The 18,458-nt window shown below is 39.1% G+C and overlaps 1 protein-coding gene across 1 annotated transcript in view; it reads right to left on the bottom strand.

Annotated features, from left to right (window-relative positions):
* Nucleotides 1-18,458, bottom strand: part of DNAH11 (dynein axonemal heavy chain 11) — a 344,761-nt gene that overhangs the window by 70,455 nt on the left and 255,848 nt on the right. The window contains exons 64-65 of the mRNA XM_070470248.1: nt 18,052-18,287; nt 16,671-16,793 (exon numbers count right to left, since the gene is read on the bottom strand). Coding sequence (XP_070326349.1) covers nt 16,671-16,793; nt 18,052-18,287 — 359 coding nt within the window. The remainder of the gene's footprint in view (nt 1-16,670; nt 16,794-18,051; nt 18,288-18,458) is intronic.

The raw sequence follows: 18,458 nt of genomic DNA on the forward strand, positions 1-18,458 counted from the left end.
CCTTCAATGCATGAAAGGGAAAAGTGAAAGTGAAGTCGCTCAGTCGTGTCCGACTCCCAGTGACCCCATGGATTGCAGCCCACCAGGCTCCTCTGTCCATGGGATTTTCCAGGCAAGAGTACTGGAGTGGGTTGCCATTGCCTTCTCCATCTACTGTATGAGGGCATGAATTACTGGAAAAGAGAAATATTCTTACCCACAGGGAACATAATTAGAGAACTTTGTAACTCCAGAGCTTACAAAAAAACCATATGTTTCTAGCTCAAAAGAGCACATTCTACTACAGTATGGGGTTTAATTTAACATGGTTCTATTTTAAATTTCACTCAAGACTTCATTCAAATGCATCTATACTCAACTAGAGAACAATAGTATGGCACCAACTCCAAGAGCAGCAATATAATAATAGTTAAACTGGAACTTGCTAACTAAAATATTTCTTATTGATTTTAGCACAACTTTCAGGAAAATTATTATAAAACAAATACTATTTGTAAAATACTGTCTTTCATTTTATTATGTCTATACAAATAGAAATTTCTATGATAGAGCTAATATTTCTATTAGTTTTAAGTTTCTTTCCAGGGAATGCTACTTGAAGACTATTACTAAAAGAACAATGAAATGAAATTAAATATAGAATAAAGTATAAACTTTAAAAAACATTTATATGCTCAGAAGCAAGCTGAAATACATCTTGCAGTAAGGTCTCTCCAGCTAAGATTAAAGTTCAAAAATCACTTCAATAATATTTGTGGAGATTCAAAAGATTAAAGAGATATAATTTTACGAAGATGCTTCACAGATCAGCAACTTCTCTAATATGTACACCAGTAAATTTGCTTTGGAAAAAGTACGTGTTGATAAATCTCCCCAGATATGTTTTCTGTCGATTGATACCATACAATATATTTTACTTAAAATTAGGATTGTCTGGAGTTTGGTGGATTTAATTATTTGTAATTACCAAGCTGTTGTCTGCCTGTGGCCATTTTATGATAGTGCTATCTGCTATGTGGGTCAGGTTCAACTGTATATCTTCTCAAACACAGATTTAATGTGCTATTGATGAAACCATTACTAGAGCCAAATTAAAGTCTGGGCTGATTGATTGGTCCACAGGGAGCTGTCACACAAGAAAGGAGTAATTAGTATTCATTACTTCATACTCCACAACATTCCAATTATTAATGAACTTCAACTTTTGGACTATGCCGTATCTATCACAAGTATCTTTTCAGACATCCATTATTAGGAAGAATAGACTAATATTGCTTTTTAAAAAAGGGCCCCAAAGCAAACAGAACTAAGATAAACAAAAACACTATAAGTCATCAAAAACTTCGAGGAATGTGGCTTTCTCTCAGGAATGTACAAGGTTATTCCGCCTGCACTTGAAGACGATGACGCAGTGAAGCCGCTTGGGGTGACGACACCAACTTGGCAATCCCTGGGGGGTGTTTGCTCTTCTCTCGCTTGCGTTCAGGGCTATTTCCTCTTTACAAGACAAAGGGAAACATATTTGTACCCAACAGGTAATTGGAAAGAGAAACAGAAATTGTTTGCAACACTGTATAGGAGGCAGTCACCAAAACTATCCCAAAGAGAAAGAAATGCAAGAAGGCAAGGTGGTTGGTTGTCTGAGAAGGCTTTACAAATAGCTGAGGAAAGAAGTGAAAAGCAGGGCAGAAAGGGAAGATAGACCTAACTGAATGCAGAGTTCCAGAGAATAGCAAGGAGAGATAAAAAGGCCTTTTTAAATGAACAATGCAAAGAAGTAGACGAAAACAATAGAATGGGAAAGACTAGAAATCTCTTTTCAAAAATTAGAGATGTCAAGGGAACACTTCATGCAAATATGGGCACAATAAAGGATAGAAACCGTATGGACCTAACAGAAGCAGAAGAGATTAAGAAGAGATGACAAGAATTCACAGAAGAACTATACAAAAAAGATCTTAATGACCCAGATAAGCACAATGGTGTGATTACTCACCTAGAGCCAGACATCCTGGAATGTGAAGTCAAATAGGCCTTAGGAAGCGTCACTACGAACAAAGCTAGTGGAGGTGATGGAATTCCAGTTGAGCTACTTCAAATCCTAAAAGATGCTGCTCTTAAAGCGTTGCACTTAATATGCCAGCAAATTTTAAAAACTCACCATTGGCCACAGGACTGGAAAAGGACAGTTTTCATTCCAATCCCAAAGAAGGGCAGTACCAAAGAACGTTCAAACTACCAGACAATTGCACTCATTTTGCATGCTAGTAAGGTTATGCTCAAAATCCTTCAAGCTAAGTTTTAGCAGCATGTGAACTGAGAATGCCCAGATGTACAACCTGGGTTTAGAATAGGCAGAGGAACCAGAGATCAAATTGCCTACATTCATTGGACCACAGTGAAAGCAAGGGAATTCAAGAAAAATAACTTCTTCTTCTTCACCGACTATTTTAAAGCTTTTGACTCTGTGGATCACAACAAACTGTGGAAAATTCTTAAAGAAATGGGAATACCATACCACCTTCCCTGCCTCCTGAGAAACCTGTATGCAGGCCAAGAAACAACAGTTAGAATCTTACATGGACCTACACAGACTGGTTCCAACCTGGGAAAGAAGTATGTCAAGGCTGCATAGTGTCACCCTACTTATATAACTTATATGCAGAGTCCAGCATTCAAAATGCTGGACTGGATGAATCACAAGCTGGAATCAAGACTGCCAGGAGAAATATCAACAACCTCAAATATGTGGATGATACCACATTAATGGCAGAAAGTGAAGAGGAACTAAAGAGCCTCTTGATGATGGTAAAAGAGGAGAGTGAGAAAGCTGGCTTATAACTCAACATTAAAAAAACTAAGATCACTAAGCTGTGGTACATATACACCATGGAATATTACTCAGTCATTAAAAAGAATTCATTTGAATCAGTTCTAATGAGATGGATGAAACTGGAGCCCATTATACAGAGTGAAGTAAGCCAGAAAGATAAAGACCAATACAGTATACTAATGCATATATATGGAATTTAGAAAGATGGTAATGATAACCCTATATGCAAAACAGAAAAAGAGACACAGATGTACAGAACAGAATTTTGGACTCTGTGGGAGAAGGTGAGGGTGGGATGTTTTGAGAGAACAGCATCGAAACATGTATATTATTTAGGGTGAAACAGATCACCAGCCCAGGCTGGATGCATGAGACAAGTGCTTGGGCCTGGTGCACTGGGAAGACCCAGAGCGATCGGGTGGAGAGGGAGGTGGGAGTGGGGATCAGGATGGGGAATACATGTAAATCCATGGCTGATTCATGTCAATGTATGACAAAACCCACTACAATATTGTAAAGTAATTAGCCGCCAACTAATAAAAATAAATGAAGAAAAAAAAAACTAAGATCATGGCATCCAGTCCTATCACTTTAGGCAAATAGAGCAAAAAGTAGAAGCAATGACAAACTTTATTTTCCTGGGCTCCAAAATCACTGCTGATAGTGATTGTAGCCATGAAATTAAAAGATGCTTGCTTCTTGGAAGGAAAGCTATGACAAACCTAGATAACAGAAACATCACTTTGGCCAACAAAGGTCTTAGAATTAAAGTTATGGTTTTTCCAATAGTCATGCACGGATGTGAGAGTTGGACCATAAAGAAGGCTGAACGCTGAAGAACTGATGCTTTTGAATTGTGCTACTAGAGAAGACTCCTGAGAGTCCCTTGGACTGCAAGGAAATCAAACCAGTCAATCCTAAAGGAAATCAACCCTGAATATTCATTGGAAGGACTGATGCTGAAACTCAAGCTTTGATACTTTGGCCACCTGATATGAAAAGCTGACTCACTGAAAAAGCCCCTGAAGCTGGGAAAGACTGAAGGCAGAAGGAGAAAAGCACGGCAGAGGATGACATGTTTAAACAGTTATCACCAACTCAATGGACGTGAGTTTGAGCAAATACTGGAAGACAGTGAAGGACAGGGGAGCCTGGCGTGCTGCAATCCATGGGGTTGCAAAGAGTCAAGACACTTTACAAATGAACGACATTTTTTCCATTCAAAAAAAGAGTTGTTGGTTGGAACAGTTCCTCAAAGGAAGAGACTAATAGTATTAAATATACAAATCTTTTGTGTTATTAAAAAAACAGCAGAATGAAAGTTCCTAAGTCAGTCCTCTGGAAGGCTTCACAACCCTTAAATATCATCAGTGAGTATGTAAATTTGTACAACTTTGGAAAACAATTTCACATTTTCTTTTAAAGCATATTATGTGCACTTTCTACAACCCAACTCTTCTACCCCAGAATATAAACTCTAAAGAACCCCTTGCTGGGTGCACCTTTACATGTGTATCTGAGTATTCAGTACACTAATATTAACAGCAGCATGTCTTGTAATAGCAAAAAGCTGGAAAATCACCTAAGTGTCCTTCAGTAAAAATATTCAATAGAGTGAGAAAGAGTCACACCATTGACTATTATAGCAACAAAAAATGAGATTAGAGTTAAATGAAAAAAATTAGAGATAAAAGCAAGAGTATATGCTTAGTTAAGGCACAGAAGTTTAATACTGAGTAAAAAAATTCAAGTCCCTCTAAAGTCTATATGTATGCTATGATGGATTTTTATAAACTCCCAAATCAAAGATAATATATTGTTTTGGAAGATACATATATATGATAGAACTATTTTAAATAAAGCAATAAAATGATGATGAAATTTGAAATACTATCTTTGGAGAGGAGGCAGGATGGGCAAGGATTCGTGAAGGTGGATTGAAGAATACTGGCCATCTTAATGTTTATAATTTGAACGGTAGATACCCATCTAAATTATTATTATGATTCATAACTTTTATATACTAAGTATTTTATATGCATCATTATTAAATAATAAAATTTAAATAACCAAAACCCTCTACTGCTCTTAGAAGGCAACCTAAAACATCAAAAGATATGACTGACTCCTCCCCTCCCCGCTCCTCTTTTTTGCTGATATGCTTCATGGTCCCACTCATGGTTCATCCACACTTTCCATGTCTGAAAAACAAGGTCTTACTTCTGGAGGTCTTGCTGAGCATCTGGTTCACACTCCCAGTCACCCACATACTATACCTATCAGTCATCAAAGATTCAAGGGAAATCATATATACTGAATATATGTATGTGCTATGCTTTTCTGACTCATTTGAAAAGATCCTGATGCTGGGAAAGATTGAAAGCAGGAGGAAAAGGGGATGACAGATGATACGGTTGGATAGCATCAGCGACTCGATGGATATGAGTTTGAGTAAGCTCCGGGAGTTGGTGATGGACAGGGAAGCCTGGCATGATGCAGTCTGTGGGGTCACAAAGAATCAGAGACGACTGAGTGACTGAACTGAACTGGGATTAACATATACACACTGTTTATGAAACAGATAAACAACAAGGCCCTACTATACAGCACGAGAACTCCCAATATTCTCTAATAGGCTATATAGGAAAAGAATCTGAAAAAGAATAGAAATATGTATAACTGACTCAATCTGAAGCTAACACAATGCTGTAAATCAACTATACTCCAAAATAATAATAAAGAAGCAATGAATTAGAAATCATGTTAAAAAATAAGAAAGAATACAATGAGTCAAAATTTTTAAATTGGGGCATTAAAGAAAGTGATAAGAAATCTTATGGAAAAAACTAGCAAAATTTAGTAGGCATTTCATGGAAAGCTAATAACCATATCCTTATTAACAGTAAAATATAAAACAAAGCAGCAGTGAGATAAAGATTCTATTATCTGACATTTCTATTGGCTTTGGCTCATGATATCTTGTTTCCTTGTGTGTTCTGTGACTTTTGCCTGTGAACTCACGCACCTCTGAAGTCAGTCTCTCACAATCCTCTGAAGTCTGGATTTACAGATATCATTACAAAGAGGATCTGTGCCTCTGCCAAATGCACTGCAATGTGACCAACCCAAGGCCACTTTAAAATAAGTTAACAGTTTGAGGTATTTTAGGGCACATAAGTGATAAAAATTTTTCCTAAATATTCCTAAGGAAGATGGGTGTGGTTAGGAATTCTCTGGGGCTATGTTTCTGTCTCTTCTGAGGGCCAAAGTAGAGAAAATTTCCTTTTTGTAGTCCTGGGTTTTGTTTAACTTTTAAACAAACTTACCCTTAAGCAGAAGGTACTGGCCCTTTGAGGCTCCAGCATTAGGCAGGAATCTCTAAGCAGACTCAACACCCTGAACAGGCCCTAGACTTGGTCCAAGCTCTGTACATTCATCAAAACACAAATCCAAGGTTATCAGGTTTTAGCAGGTATGCTCAGGGAAAAAAGGTCTCCTTGTCTTTCTATTTTGTGCCTTCTAGTTACACTTTCTGTCAACTGAGTGATACATTTCAAAAGGTATTTTTGATAATTTAACTATCATTTAGTTCTTTTTTAGTATTTACATATCTAGTCTGACATAGTGCCAGAAATAAAAGTCTATGTTTTTATTGCTTTGTTTTTATTTTTAGTTAACCATATTTTTAAAGGATTTTCATACATAGAGAACTTGAAATCTAATAAGGATACATAAGAGAATTTAAGCATGTTTTTGAGAATGACATATAAATGCAAAATAACAGTCACACAGTATAAAATGTATTATGTATGGGAAACATTAAATGTAGATAGCTAAAATTCCCATTTAGTTAACTGAATAACAGCTAAATTCTGGATGAAGTGAATTCGTGACTTATAGAAAGAAAAGGTAGAGGACAGGGAAGCCTGGTGTTCTGCAGTCCAAGGCGTCAGAAAGAGTTGGACATGACTTAGTGACTGAACAACAACAACAGAAAGAAAGGGTAAATAAAACTGCACATTATAGACAGGGGGATTATCTGTATAAAGCAATGAAAAGTGAAGTTGGTAAAAGGAAACTCTGTAGTATCAAACAGGTAAAGCATGTTGCACGTTTCACAGGAAAGCTTTATTCAATTCAAAGTAATAGGCAACAGAGAATTCTAAATAGGAGTGATGAAAAAAGCAGTATCAGAAAATATTTTAACCACTTTCTGGTTTGGAGAGAAGTAACTAGAGAGAGGATGTAAAGTGATCAGTCAGCATGAGGAAATGAAAGGCCTAAACTACACTGTGAGGTACAGATATGAAAGCAAAACATCGATGAGACAATAAGCAGAGTTTGGGGGGGAAATATCATGTAAGAGTAGGAAGAGTTACACCAGCAAAGAATTCATAGGAATTCTACTGGAAGATGGTAGTGCCTATCTGTTTGGAAAATCTAGCTAAGAAACTAGGTTTCCATATATTAAACTTCATATAATCCTCATATAATCTTGAGCATCCAAGAAGACTAAGACTAGAAGACTAAGCTCTTTCAAGACCCCACTTTTCTGAGTATTTTCCTTCTGACTGTATAGCATCTCCATAGAAAATCAATCTACTACAATGCTTGACCATCTCTCTAGGTAGGTGTTCCCCAATCGACACGCTCAGCCAACATCTCTTTATTAAGCTCCATATGCACAGATCCCATGCTTTTTAGACTTCTCTTTTGAGAATGAGTGTTAAAGTAGCATCTCAATCTTTGAATGTCTAATAAGTGGAATTGTTAGCTCTTTCTCTACACTTAATCCTAATTCCTATATCACATCTCCCATCACTTAAACTTTCAGAAGACTGGAATCCTTGAAACTTCCTTTATCCCTGCTAACAAATTCCCATTAATGACCATGACTAATGATATTAAATCCCTGAGAATCCTTCGGTTTGCCCTCTCCGTCCCCCCTCCACTTTGGCCCAGACTTGCCTGTGAGTGCCCAGGAGTCTCCAGTGGAGGCGTGGGCTGGTGGCAGTCTGGTGCAGGGCTGGGGGCACTGAGTGTAGCAGACCACGCACGGGATCCTTGGAAGGAGGTCACCGTTATCTTCAATACCTCCACCAGAGTTTGGGCCGAGAGGAACTACCCCACGTCCAAGCAGCGGCGGCTGCGCAGGCGCAGGAGGGCTGAGAGGAGCTACTCCATGTTCAAGGTGATGCGGGGCGGCCATGAGGAGATACTCCTCAACCAAGGTAAGGAGCAGCGGCTGCGCTTTGCTGGAGTGGCCGTGAAGAGAGACCCCACGTCCAAGGTAAGAGAAACCCAAGTAAGACAGTAGGTTGTTGCGAGAGGGCATCAGAGGGCAGACACACTAAAACCATAATCACAGAAAACTAGCCAGTCTGATCACAGGACCACAGCCTTGTCTAACACACTGAAACTATGAGCCATGCCATGTGGGGCCACCCAAGACGGTCAGGTCATGGTGGAGAGGTCTGACAGAATGTGGTCCACCGGAGAAGGGAATGGCAAACCACTTCAGTATTCTTGCCATGAGAACCCCATGAACAGTAAGAAAAGGCAAATTGATAGGATACTGAAAGAGGAACTCCCCAGGTTGGTAGGTGCCAAATATGCTACTAGAGATCAGTGAAGAAATAACTCCAGAAAGAATTACGGGATGGAGCCAAAGCAAAAAAAAAAAAAAAATACACAGTTGTGGATGCGACTGGTGATAGAAGCAAGGCCCGATGCTGTAAAGAACAATATTGCATAGGAACCTGGAATGTTAGGTCCATGAATCAAGGCAAATTGGAAGTGATCAAACAGGAGATGGCAAGAGTAAATGTCGACATTCTAGGAATCAGCGAACTAAAAAGGACCGGAATGGGTGAATTTAACTCAGATGACCATTATATCTACTACTGAGGGCAGGAATCCCTTAGAAGAAATGGAGTAGTCATCACAGTCAACAAGAGTCTGAAATGCAGTACCTGGATGCAATCTCAAGGATGACAGAATGATCTCTGTTCGCTTCCAAGGCAAACCATTCAATATCATGGTAATCCAAGCCTATGCCCCAACGAGTTAACACTGAAGAAACTGAAGTTGAACAGTTCTATGAAGAAGTACAAGACCTTTTAAAACTAACACCCAAAAAAGATGTCCTTTTCATTTTAGGGGACTGGAATACAAAAGTAGGAAATCAAGAAACACCTGGAGTAACAGGAAATTTGGCCTTGGAGTACGGAATGAAGCTGGGCAAAGGCTAAGACAGTTTTGCCAAGAGAACACACTGGTCATAGCCAAACACCCTCTTCCAACAACACAAGAAAAGACTCTACACATGGACATCACCAGAAGGTCAACACCAAAATCAGATTGATTATATTCTTTGCAGCCAAAGATGGAGAAGCTCTATACAGTCAGCAAAAACAAGACCTGGAGCTGACTGTGGCTCAGATCATGAACTCCTTATTGCCAGATTCAGACTTATATTGAAGAAAGTAGGAAAAACCACTAGACCACTCAGGTATGAAATAAATCAAATCCCTTATGACTATACAGTGGAAATGAGAAATAGATTTAAGGGACTAGATCTGATAGACAGAGTGCCTGATGAACTATGAACGGAGGTTCGTGACACTGTACAGGAGACAGGGATCAAGACCACCCCCATGGGAAAGAAATGTGAAAAAGCAAAATGGCTGTCTGAGGCCTTACAAATAGCTGTGAAAAGAAGAGAAGAGAAAGCAAAGGAAAAAAGGAAAGATATTCCCATTTGAATGCAGAGTTCAAAGAATAGCAAGGAGAGATAAGAAAGCCTTCCTCAGCAATCAATGCAAAGAAATAGAGGAAAACAACAGAATGGGAAAGACGAGATCTCTTCAAGAAAATTAGAGATACCAAGGGAACATTTCATGCTAAGATGGGCTCAATAAAGGACAGAAACGGTATGGACCTAACAGAAACAGAAGATGTTAAGAAGAGGTGGCAAGAATACACAGAAGAACTGTACAAAAAAGACCTTCACGACCCAGATAATCACGATGGCGTGATAACTCACCTAGAGCCAGACATCCTGGAATGTGAAGTCAGGTGGACATTAGAAAGCATCACTACAAAGCTAGTGGAGGTGATGGAATTCCAGTTGAATTATTTCATATCCTGAAAGATGATGCTGTGAAAGTGCTGCACTCAATATGCCAGAAAATATGGAAAACTCAGCAGTGGCCACAGGACTGGAAAAGGTCAGTTTTCACTCCAATCCCAAAGAAAGGCAATCTCAAATAATGCTCAAACTACTGCACAATTGCACTCATCTCACACGCTAGTAAATTAATGCTCAAAATTCTCGAAGCCAGACTTCAGCAATACGTGAACTGTGAACTTCCAGATATTCAAAGCTGGTTTTAGAAAAGGCAGAGGAACCAGAGATCAAATTGCCAACATCTGCTGGAAAACTGACAAAGCAAGAGAGTTCCAGAAAAACATCTATTTCTGCTTTATTGACTATGCCAAAGCCTTTGACTGTGTGGATCACAATAAACTGTGGAAAATTCTGAAAGAGATGGGAATACCAGACCACCTGACCTACCTCCTGAGAAACCTATATGCAGGTCAGGAAGCAACAGTTAGAACCAGACATGGACCAAGAGACTGGTTCCACATAGGAAAAGGAGTACAACAAGGCTATGTATTGTCACCCTGCTTATTTAACTTATATGCAGAGTACATCATGAGAAAATGCCAGGCTGGATGAAGAACAAGCTGGAATGAAGATTGCCGGGAGAAATATTAATAACCCCAGATATGCAGATGACACCACCCTTATGGCAGAAAGTGAAGAAGAACTAAAGAGCCTCTTGATGAAAGTGAAAGAGGAGAGGGAAAAAGTTGGCTTAAAGCTCAACATTCAGAAAACTAAGATCATGGCATCTGGTCCCATCACCTCATGGCAAATAGATGGGGAAGAGTGGAAACAGTGTCAGACTTTATTTTTTGGGCTCCAAAATCACTGCAGATTGTGACTGCAGCCATGAAATTAAAAGATGCTTACTCCTTGGAAGGAAAGTTATGACCAACCTAGACAGCATATTAAAAAGCAGAGGCATTACTTTGCCAACAAAGGTCCATCTAGTCAAGGCTATGGTTTTTCCAGTAGTCACATATGGATGTAAGAGTTGGGCTATAAAGAAAGCTGAGTGCCAAAGAATTGATGCTTTTGAACTGTGGTGTTGGAGAAGACTCTTGAGAGTCCCTTGGACTGCAAGGAGATCCAACCAGTCCATCCTAAAGGACATCAGTCCTGAGTGTTCATTGGAAGGAGTGATGTTGAAGCTGAAACTCCAATACTTTGGCCACCTGATGTGAAGAGCTGACTCATTTGAAAAGACCCTGATGCTGGGAAAGATTGAAGGCGGGAAGAGAAGGGGATGACAGAGGATGAGATGGTTGGATGGCATCACCGACTCAATGGACACGAGTTTGGGTAAACTCCGGGAGTTGGTGATGGACAGAGAAACCTGGCATGTTGCAGTCCATGGGGTCGCAAAGAGTCAGACATGACTGAGCGCCTGATCTGAACTGAACTTCCGCCTCTACTGTCACTGGCTTGGTTTAGGGTCATACTATGTCTCAACTGGACTACTGCAATTGTTTACTAATTGGAGAAGGAAATGGCAACCCACTCCAGTATTCTTGCTGGCAGAATCCCTTGGACAGAGGAGCCTGGTGGTCTAGTCCATGGGGTCGCAAAGAGTCGGACACAACTGAGTTACTTCATTTTACTTTCACTAATTGGATGAACCCTGGCTCTTGGTCCATGTGCCTTTAATCAATACTCCACACTGCCAATGTGCCCTTTCAAAAAACATAAATGTGACTGCACTATTCTTAGCATGCTAAGAGTCTTCACTAGCTTTCCCACTGACTTCTGCTCATGATTCTCAACTGAAAATACTGAAACTCCAGATGTGTTACTCCGTGAAGGCAAGGTCCCGTGGTCAAAAACCATGGTTGTTGTTAACTAGCATTATAGATTGGAATGCACCCCTTCAATGTGCTTGGGGAAAAATCATTGTAACCAGGGAAAAGACCAACCTATGGGTCATCGGTGGGTACCCAAGGATACCCACATTCTGGGGCCTGACAATCCAGTCCCACCTTTCTCAGTCCATACTCCTTTTTCCCCAAAATGGGGCTTTCCACATATTTGAATCTTAACTGCAGTTCCCCAAAGTTGCTGGGCTGATTTGTGTGTTTTACTACTTGGAATTAGTCCTCTCATTCCAGAATTCTCTTCTCCCATTTGTCTGACAAATGCCCACTGACCTTTTAAGATTCACACTAAATGTAAATGTAATACGAAGTCTTTCCAAGTCTCCACTACAGAGCAGACGATTCTCTATCATGTGGACTTCCATCATCATACCCACGGCATGCATTACTTGTGCCTGCACAGGTCTGACGTCCCCCTCAGGAAATGTAGCTTCCCTAAGGGCACGGTCTGTGCCTTGTGTTCTGAATCACTGGCCACCAGTAGACAGCCTGCCTCTAGCAGTTCTCAGAGAAGCCTCATTCAGTGACTGAGAGTTTGCAAGGACTCAGATTCTCTGAATAACCGAACTCTAAAAACATCTAAAGAGAACTGGAGGTACACAACTAAAATTACCTTCATAAAAGTAGTTGTTGCCACTCTTATGAAAGAGTTTAGGAGTTACAATTGTTACAGTAAAAACTGCATGCAAAAACTCCATTTATTATGTTCTTACAGATCATTTAAAATTTTCTTCAACTTTTAAAAACAGCTACAATGACGTGATCAATTCTATAAAGCCTAATCAGTTCAGATCAGTCACACAGTTATGTCCAACTCTTTGCAACCTCATGGACTGCAGCACACCAGGCCTCCCTGTCCATCATCAACTCCGGAAGTTTACTCAAGCTCATGTCCATTGAGTTGGTGATGCCATCCAACCATCTCATCCTCTGTCGTCCCCTTCTCCTCCAGCCTTCAATCTTTCCCAGCATCAGGGTCTTTTCAAATGAGTCAGCTCTTCCCATCAGGTGGCCTAATTATTGGAGCTTCAGCTTCAACATCAGTCCTTCCAATGAACACTCAGGACTGATGTCCTTGAGGATGGACTGGTTGCATCTCCTTGCAGTCCAAGGGACTCTCACCACAGTTCAAAAGCATCAATTCTTTGGCACTCAGCTTTCTTTATAGCCTAACTCTCACATCCATACATGACTACTGGAAAAACCATAGCCTTAACTAGATGGACCCTTTTTGGCAAAGTAATGCCTCTGCTTTTTAATATGTAGTCTAGGTAGGTCATAACTTTTCTTAGCACAGATTCAGGAAAGATTATTAATTTGGAATAAACTGCCCTGGTGTGATATTTTGTGATAAAGAATTTGATGCTCTATGTAAAACAAGTTGTTTCTGAAATAAAAAAAAAAATCCCCTGGGATTCTTATACTTAACTATATCCATACTGAGAAAAAATCAGGACTCAAATTTATCAGTCTCTGGATGTTTTAGATTATCAATATATACACATATATATAGGGACTTCCCTGGTGAGTCAGTGGCTAGACTCATGCTTCCAATGCAGGGGGCCTGAGTTCAATCCCTGGTCAGGGAACTAGGTCCCACATGATGCAGGTGAGAGTTCGCGTTCTACAACTAAAGATCCCGAGTGCTGAAACTAAAAGATCCCACATCTCACCTGCTACAACAAGGTCAGAGTTTCCTCATGCCGTAACTAGACTGGGTACAGCCAAATACATAAATAAACATTTAAAATATATATATATAAAGATAGAGAAAGAAAGGCAGAATTTCTTACACCTAAATTGTGTCACCAAAGGTTCAAGTTAAAGCTAAGAAAATATATAATTCACTGACAAAAATTCTGTGTCTTCATAATAGAGTCAGAACCTTAATAACAAGGATTTCACTTTAGTGACATCCAAGATTTTGTACTGTATTTTTAACACATCCGATACGGCCACAATTTTATTTATGTCAGAGCTGCAGTTTGTCAAATGTCTTATTAGACTCTTCTAAACGCATGTCTGGGTAAATTTTGGTTTATTAAACAATTATAAGTTGTCACTCACTGTAAATGGATTTAATTGGTGAATTGTATAATAAATACTAATCAGTTAGAGACTTTTTACAAAATAGAAGTTAGTCACCCTTAAGCAGACCTATTTTCATTTTAAATTGACAGGAATAATCCAGTGATGAAAAGAGAGACAAGACACCTTTGAGGCAGACAGTGGGTGCCAAAGAAGAAAAGTGTTGGGGAAATTCTGAAATTACACCTCTGTGAAAAAAAACAACAAAAAAGAGAAGGAAATTCAGTGGAATAAGCCATGGCAATGTTGGTTTCTTGAGGGAAGAGGAACAGAGAGCTTTGGACACAGCACAATCTCCAGTGAGCCCACCCAGGCTCAGTTAGAGGCAGAACTACTGAATCTGACCTTTTACACAATTATAGTGACATGTTGCCTGCTGGGTAATGGTTTCAGTGTCCCTGGAAGGATGTGATGGAGAGATGGCGTTCAGGGCAACAGCAGCACTTGGAACATCAAGCAGGTCTCAGCAGGAGTGCCCAGTCTACCACTGCTGCTGGTATGGGGATACTCTTAGGGATCCACTACTGCATTTTTTTTTGTCCTAATGGTTTATATATATGTGTGTGTATATATATGAGATATATACATATTAATATTTTAAACATATAGGAAAAAAGAGAACTAGCACAGTAAACACAAGATTTTGTAGATGCTATGACTTGGGGTGAGGCTGAGTTTAAAAAAAAAAAGTGGATTTAAAATAGGTTTTTAAAAACATTACGTAAACTCAAAATGGATTAAAGACCTGAATGTAAGGCCAGACAGTTTAAAACCCTTACAGGAAAGGAAATTCTCTGGCACAAATTGCAGCAGTATCTTTTTTGACCCATCCTCTGGAGTAATTCAAGTAAAAACAAAAATAAACAAATGGGATCTAATTTAACTTAAAAGTTTCTGCACAGCAAAGGAAACTATAAACAAGACAAAAAGATTACCCTTAGAATGGGAGAAAATATTTGCAGATGAAACAACTGACAAATGATTAATCTCCCAAATAAAAAGTTCATGTAGCTCAATATAAAAAACAAACAACCCAATCAACAAATGGACAGAATACTTAAATAGACATCTAAGGAAAACATATAGATGGCCAACATATACATGAAAAGATACTCAACATCACCAATCATTAGAGAAATGCAAATCAAACTACAATAAGGTATCTCCTCACACACGTCAGAATGGCCATCATCAAAAAAAATATACAAATAATAATGCTAGAGAGGATGTGGAGAAAAGGGAACCCTCTTGTACTGTTGGTAGGAATGTAAACTGATATAGCCACTATGGACAATAGTATGGAGATTCCTTAAAAAACTAAAAACAGAACTAGCATATCACTCAGCAGTCCCATTATTGGGCATATACCCTGAGAAAACCATAATTCCAAAGACACATACAATTCAATGTTCATTGCAGCACTATTCACAATGCCAGGACATGGAAGCAATCTAAATGTCCATCAACAGAGGAATGGGTAAAGAAGATGTGGTACATATATACAATGGAATATTACTCAGCCATAAAAAGGACTGAAATTGTGCCATTTTCAGAGCTGTGGATGGACCTAGAGACTGGTGTAAAGAATGAAGTAAGTCAGAAAGAGAAAAACAAATATTGTATATTATTAATGCATATATGTGGAATCTAGAAAAATGGTATAGATGGTTTTATTTGCAAAACAGAAATAGAGAAACAGATGTAGAGAAAAAACATGGATACCAACAGGGGTGGCATGAAATACATTGGGAGATTGGTATTGACATGTACACTATTGATACTATGTATAAAATAGATAATAACCTACTGTATACCTCAGGGGACTCTGCTCAGTGCTCTGTGTGACCTCAGTGGGAAGAAAATCCAAAAAAAGAGGGGATATATGTAAACATAAAAGCTAAGTCACTCTGCTGTACATTAGAAACTAACAATAAATTAATAAAAAGCAAAAATACTAAGAAAATATGGATACAAATGATACGCATTTGAGGCAAATATATTAAAGATGTTTTCCAAAGTACTGATGGTAGAAAAACACTGGTATGAAGTAATAAAGGAGCAAATACTCTCATATTTGTGTCAATGAATTATTGGGGTCTATAAATCAGGATTTGGGTAACATGAATCTCAATCTACCAAAAAAATAGTTTGAACATCTGGATCATGTCAAGTTTGCTTTGGTCTTGGAATGTAGGAGCCTTGGAATGGAAACCCAGAACAATCACCAGGAATATTTCAATAGGACTTCCTCGATGGTTCAGTGGTAAAGAATTTACCTGCCAATGCAGAAGCCACGGGTTCAATCCTTGGTCTAAGAGGATCAGACATGCCGCAGAGCAGCTAAGCCTGTGTGCCACAACTACTGAGTCCATGATCTGGAGCCCAGGACCTGCAACTACTGAGCCCACACCCTGGAGTCCACGCTCCACAAAAGAGAAGGGACCTCAATGAGAAGCCCACGGACCCCAACTAGAGAGCAGCCCTTGCTCACTGCAACTAGAGGAACGCCCACATAGCAACGAAGACTCAGCACAGCCATAAATAAATAAATAAATAAAATTATTAAAAAAATAATATTTCAATATATTGCATTTGACTAGGAGGACATGAAATAGAAGCTGATGATCAAACTCACGTGTAGTGCAAAACACATCAAAAATTACCTTTAAGATTATTTTTAATAATAAAATTATTATTCAATAATACTTACTTTCCTTTTTTAATCGTGTTCCTACCAAGCAATGGATCAAGGACTGGATCTATTGTTTCCTCAAGGTTTTCAATTAAGAGGACATCTCCAAAGGCCAAAGCAGTTTCAATGTCGTTCAAAAACCTTAAAATTGAGTCAGAATCAAGAGAAATGTAAATAAGCATAGGGAAAGTATTCAAAATTATTTATGCTCAATTATATTTAGTTTAATGCAAATATTGAGAAGACTGTTTTATAAAGTAGTATTTTATTCAACGAAAATACATGGAAATTAAAGATTAGATTGAGATAACTTTCAGTTACGTGTTCCAAAATGAAATTCAGTAGTGTGAACTAATAAGTCCATGTGTAAATTACTTTTGACAATAATCATGGTTAAAATAAATAGAACCCACCCAAACACAAATCACTCCAGTATTCTTGCCTGGAGAATCCCCATGGAACAGAGGAGACTGGAGGGCTACAGCCTGTGGGGTCACAGAGAGTTGGACATGAATGAAGTGACTTAGCATGCACCCAAACATTATAAATTTAAATTATTTCAACAGGTCCTCTTGAAAAAAATTCAAATTAAATGCTTTGTGGTTTTATCAAATTTTCATTTTTTTAAACATTTAGATTCAGTCATGTAGAGAACTATCATTGGATTTCATTGCCACTTTCCAAAAATAGTCTTTTGCCTTTAAAAATAATTTCCTCCGAATATTCAGATAAGCAAGGAGACCATTTATCTGCACAACTGCAGACATTCCTTATTTCATTTTACATGTCAAAAGATGATGGAGGGGTAAAATGAAGTATAAGTAAGTCTAAAATTATTTATTTGGCATTAACTGAAGACCAACTACATGCAAGACAGCTCTGTACTTATCAGAAAATACTGTCATGCCAACCGAGTGACAGAAAATCTCAGAGCAGATTCAGTTCTCAAAAGTGATATGCAAAACTTGACTGAAAAAAATTATCTTCAGGCACTCAACCTTGGGAATTGAGCTGTGTTAGAGCTCCACTGTAGGCAAAGTACATATTTAGTAATGTAACTGGAAACCTCATTAAGCCTATAGGGGCAGTTGACAATGCTTGGGTCACCACATGCCAAAGTCCTAAACAAGGATTGTAATGCATCGTATTTCCACTCCTGGCCATAGGAAAATTTTCCTCTCACATGCAGTGTGCGTTCTAACCTTCCAACTAACTTGGGTGGATGCACACCACCCAATGTAAACTCAGAGATCCTTTATGTGAGTAGGCAGGTAAACAAGTTGTACCAAATTATCACATTCTAAAGTGGCAGAGAGGTCTAAGAAACGCCAAGACTTGGTAAAACTGAAACCCATTTCCAGCAGCTCAACAGAAAATCAACCCTTCAGACTTCACATACCCTTTCTGGCCCAAGTGTGTGACTTTCAGGTCAGTCCCATACTTATTCTTGATCCACTTAATCCCTTGCTGCTGGGGGTCGATCATCAGGGGCCAGCGCTCACAGTGCGTCAGGATAGCGGCGTTCTCCGTGGACATCCTGTCACTGGGCAGTCCTTCGTTATTCCAGGTGGCAGTGGTGGCATCGTCCGTCAACATGGAAATCACGTCCAGGCCTTCAGTTATTGGGATGGAGACCTTGAGAACCAGAGTCAGGCAATAAACTGCCAGAGTAGCAGAACATGACGGACAAGAAAACAGACCAAAGCCAAGAGAACGCATATGGATTTCCCTACAACTCTCAAAAGCCAAATAAAACCCTCATCACAAAATACAACAACTCAAGCCAGTAAGTCTAGGGTTTATCTC

The sequence above is a fragment of the Odocoileus virginianus genome, chromosome 1 (genome assembly GCF_023699985.2).
Source record: "Odocoileus virginianus isolate 20LAN1187 ecotype Illinois chromosome 1, Ovbor_1.2, whole genome shotgun sequence".
Taxonomy (NCBI): Eukaryota; Metazoa; Chordata; class Mammalia; order Artiodactyla; family Cervidae; genus Odocoileus; species Odocoileus virginianus.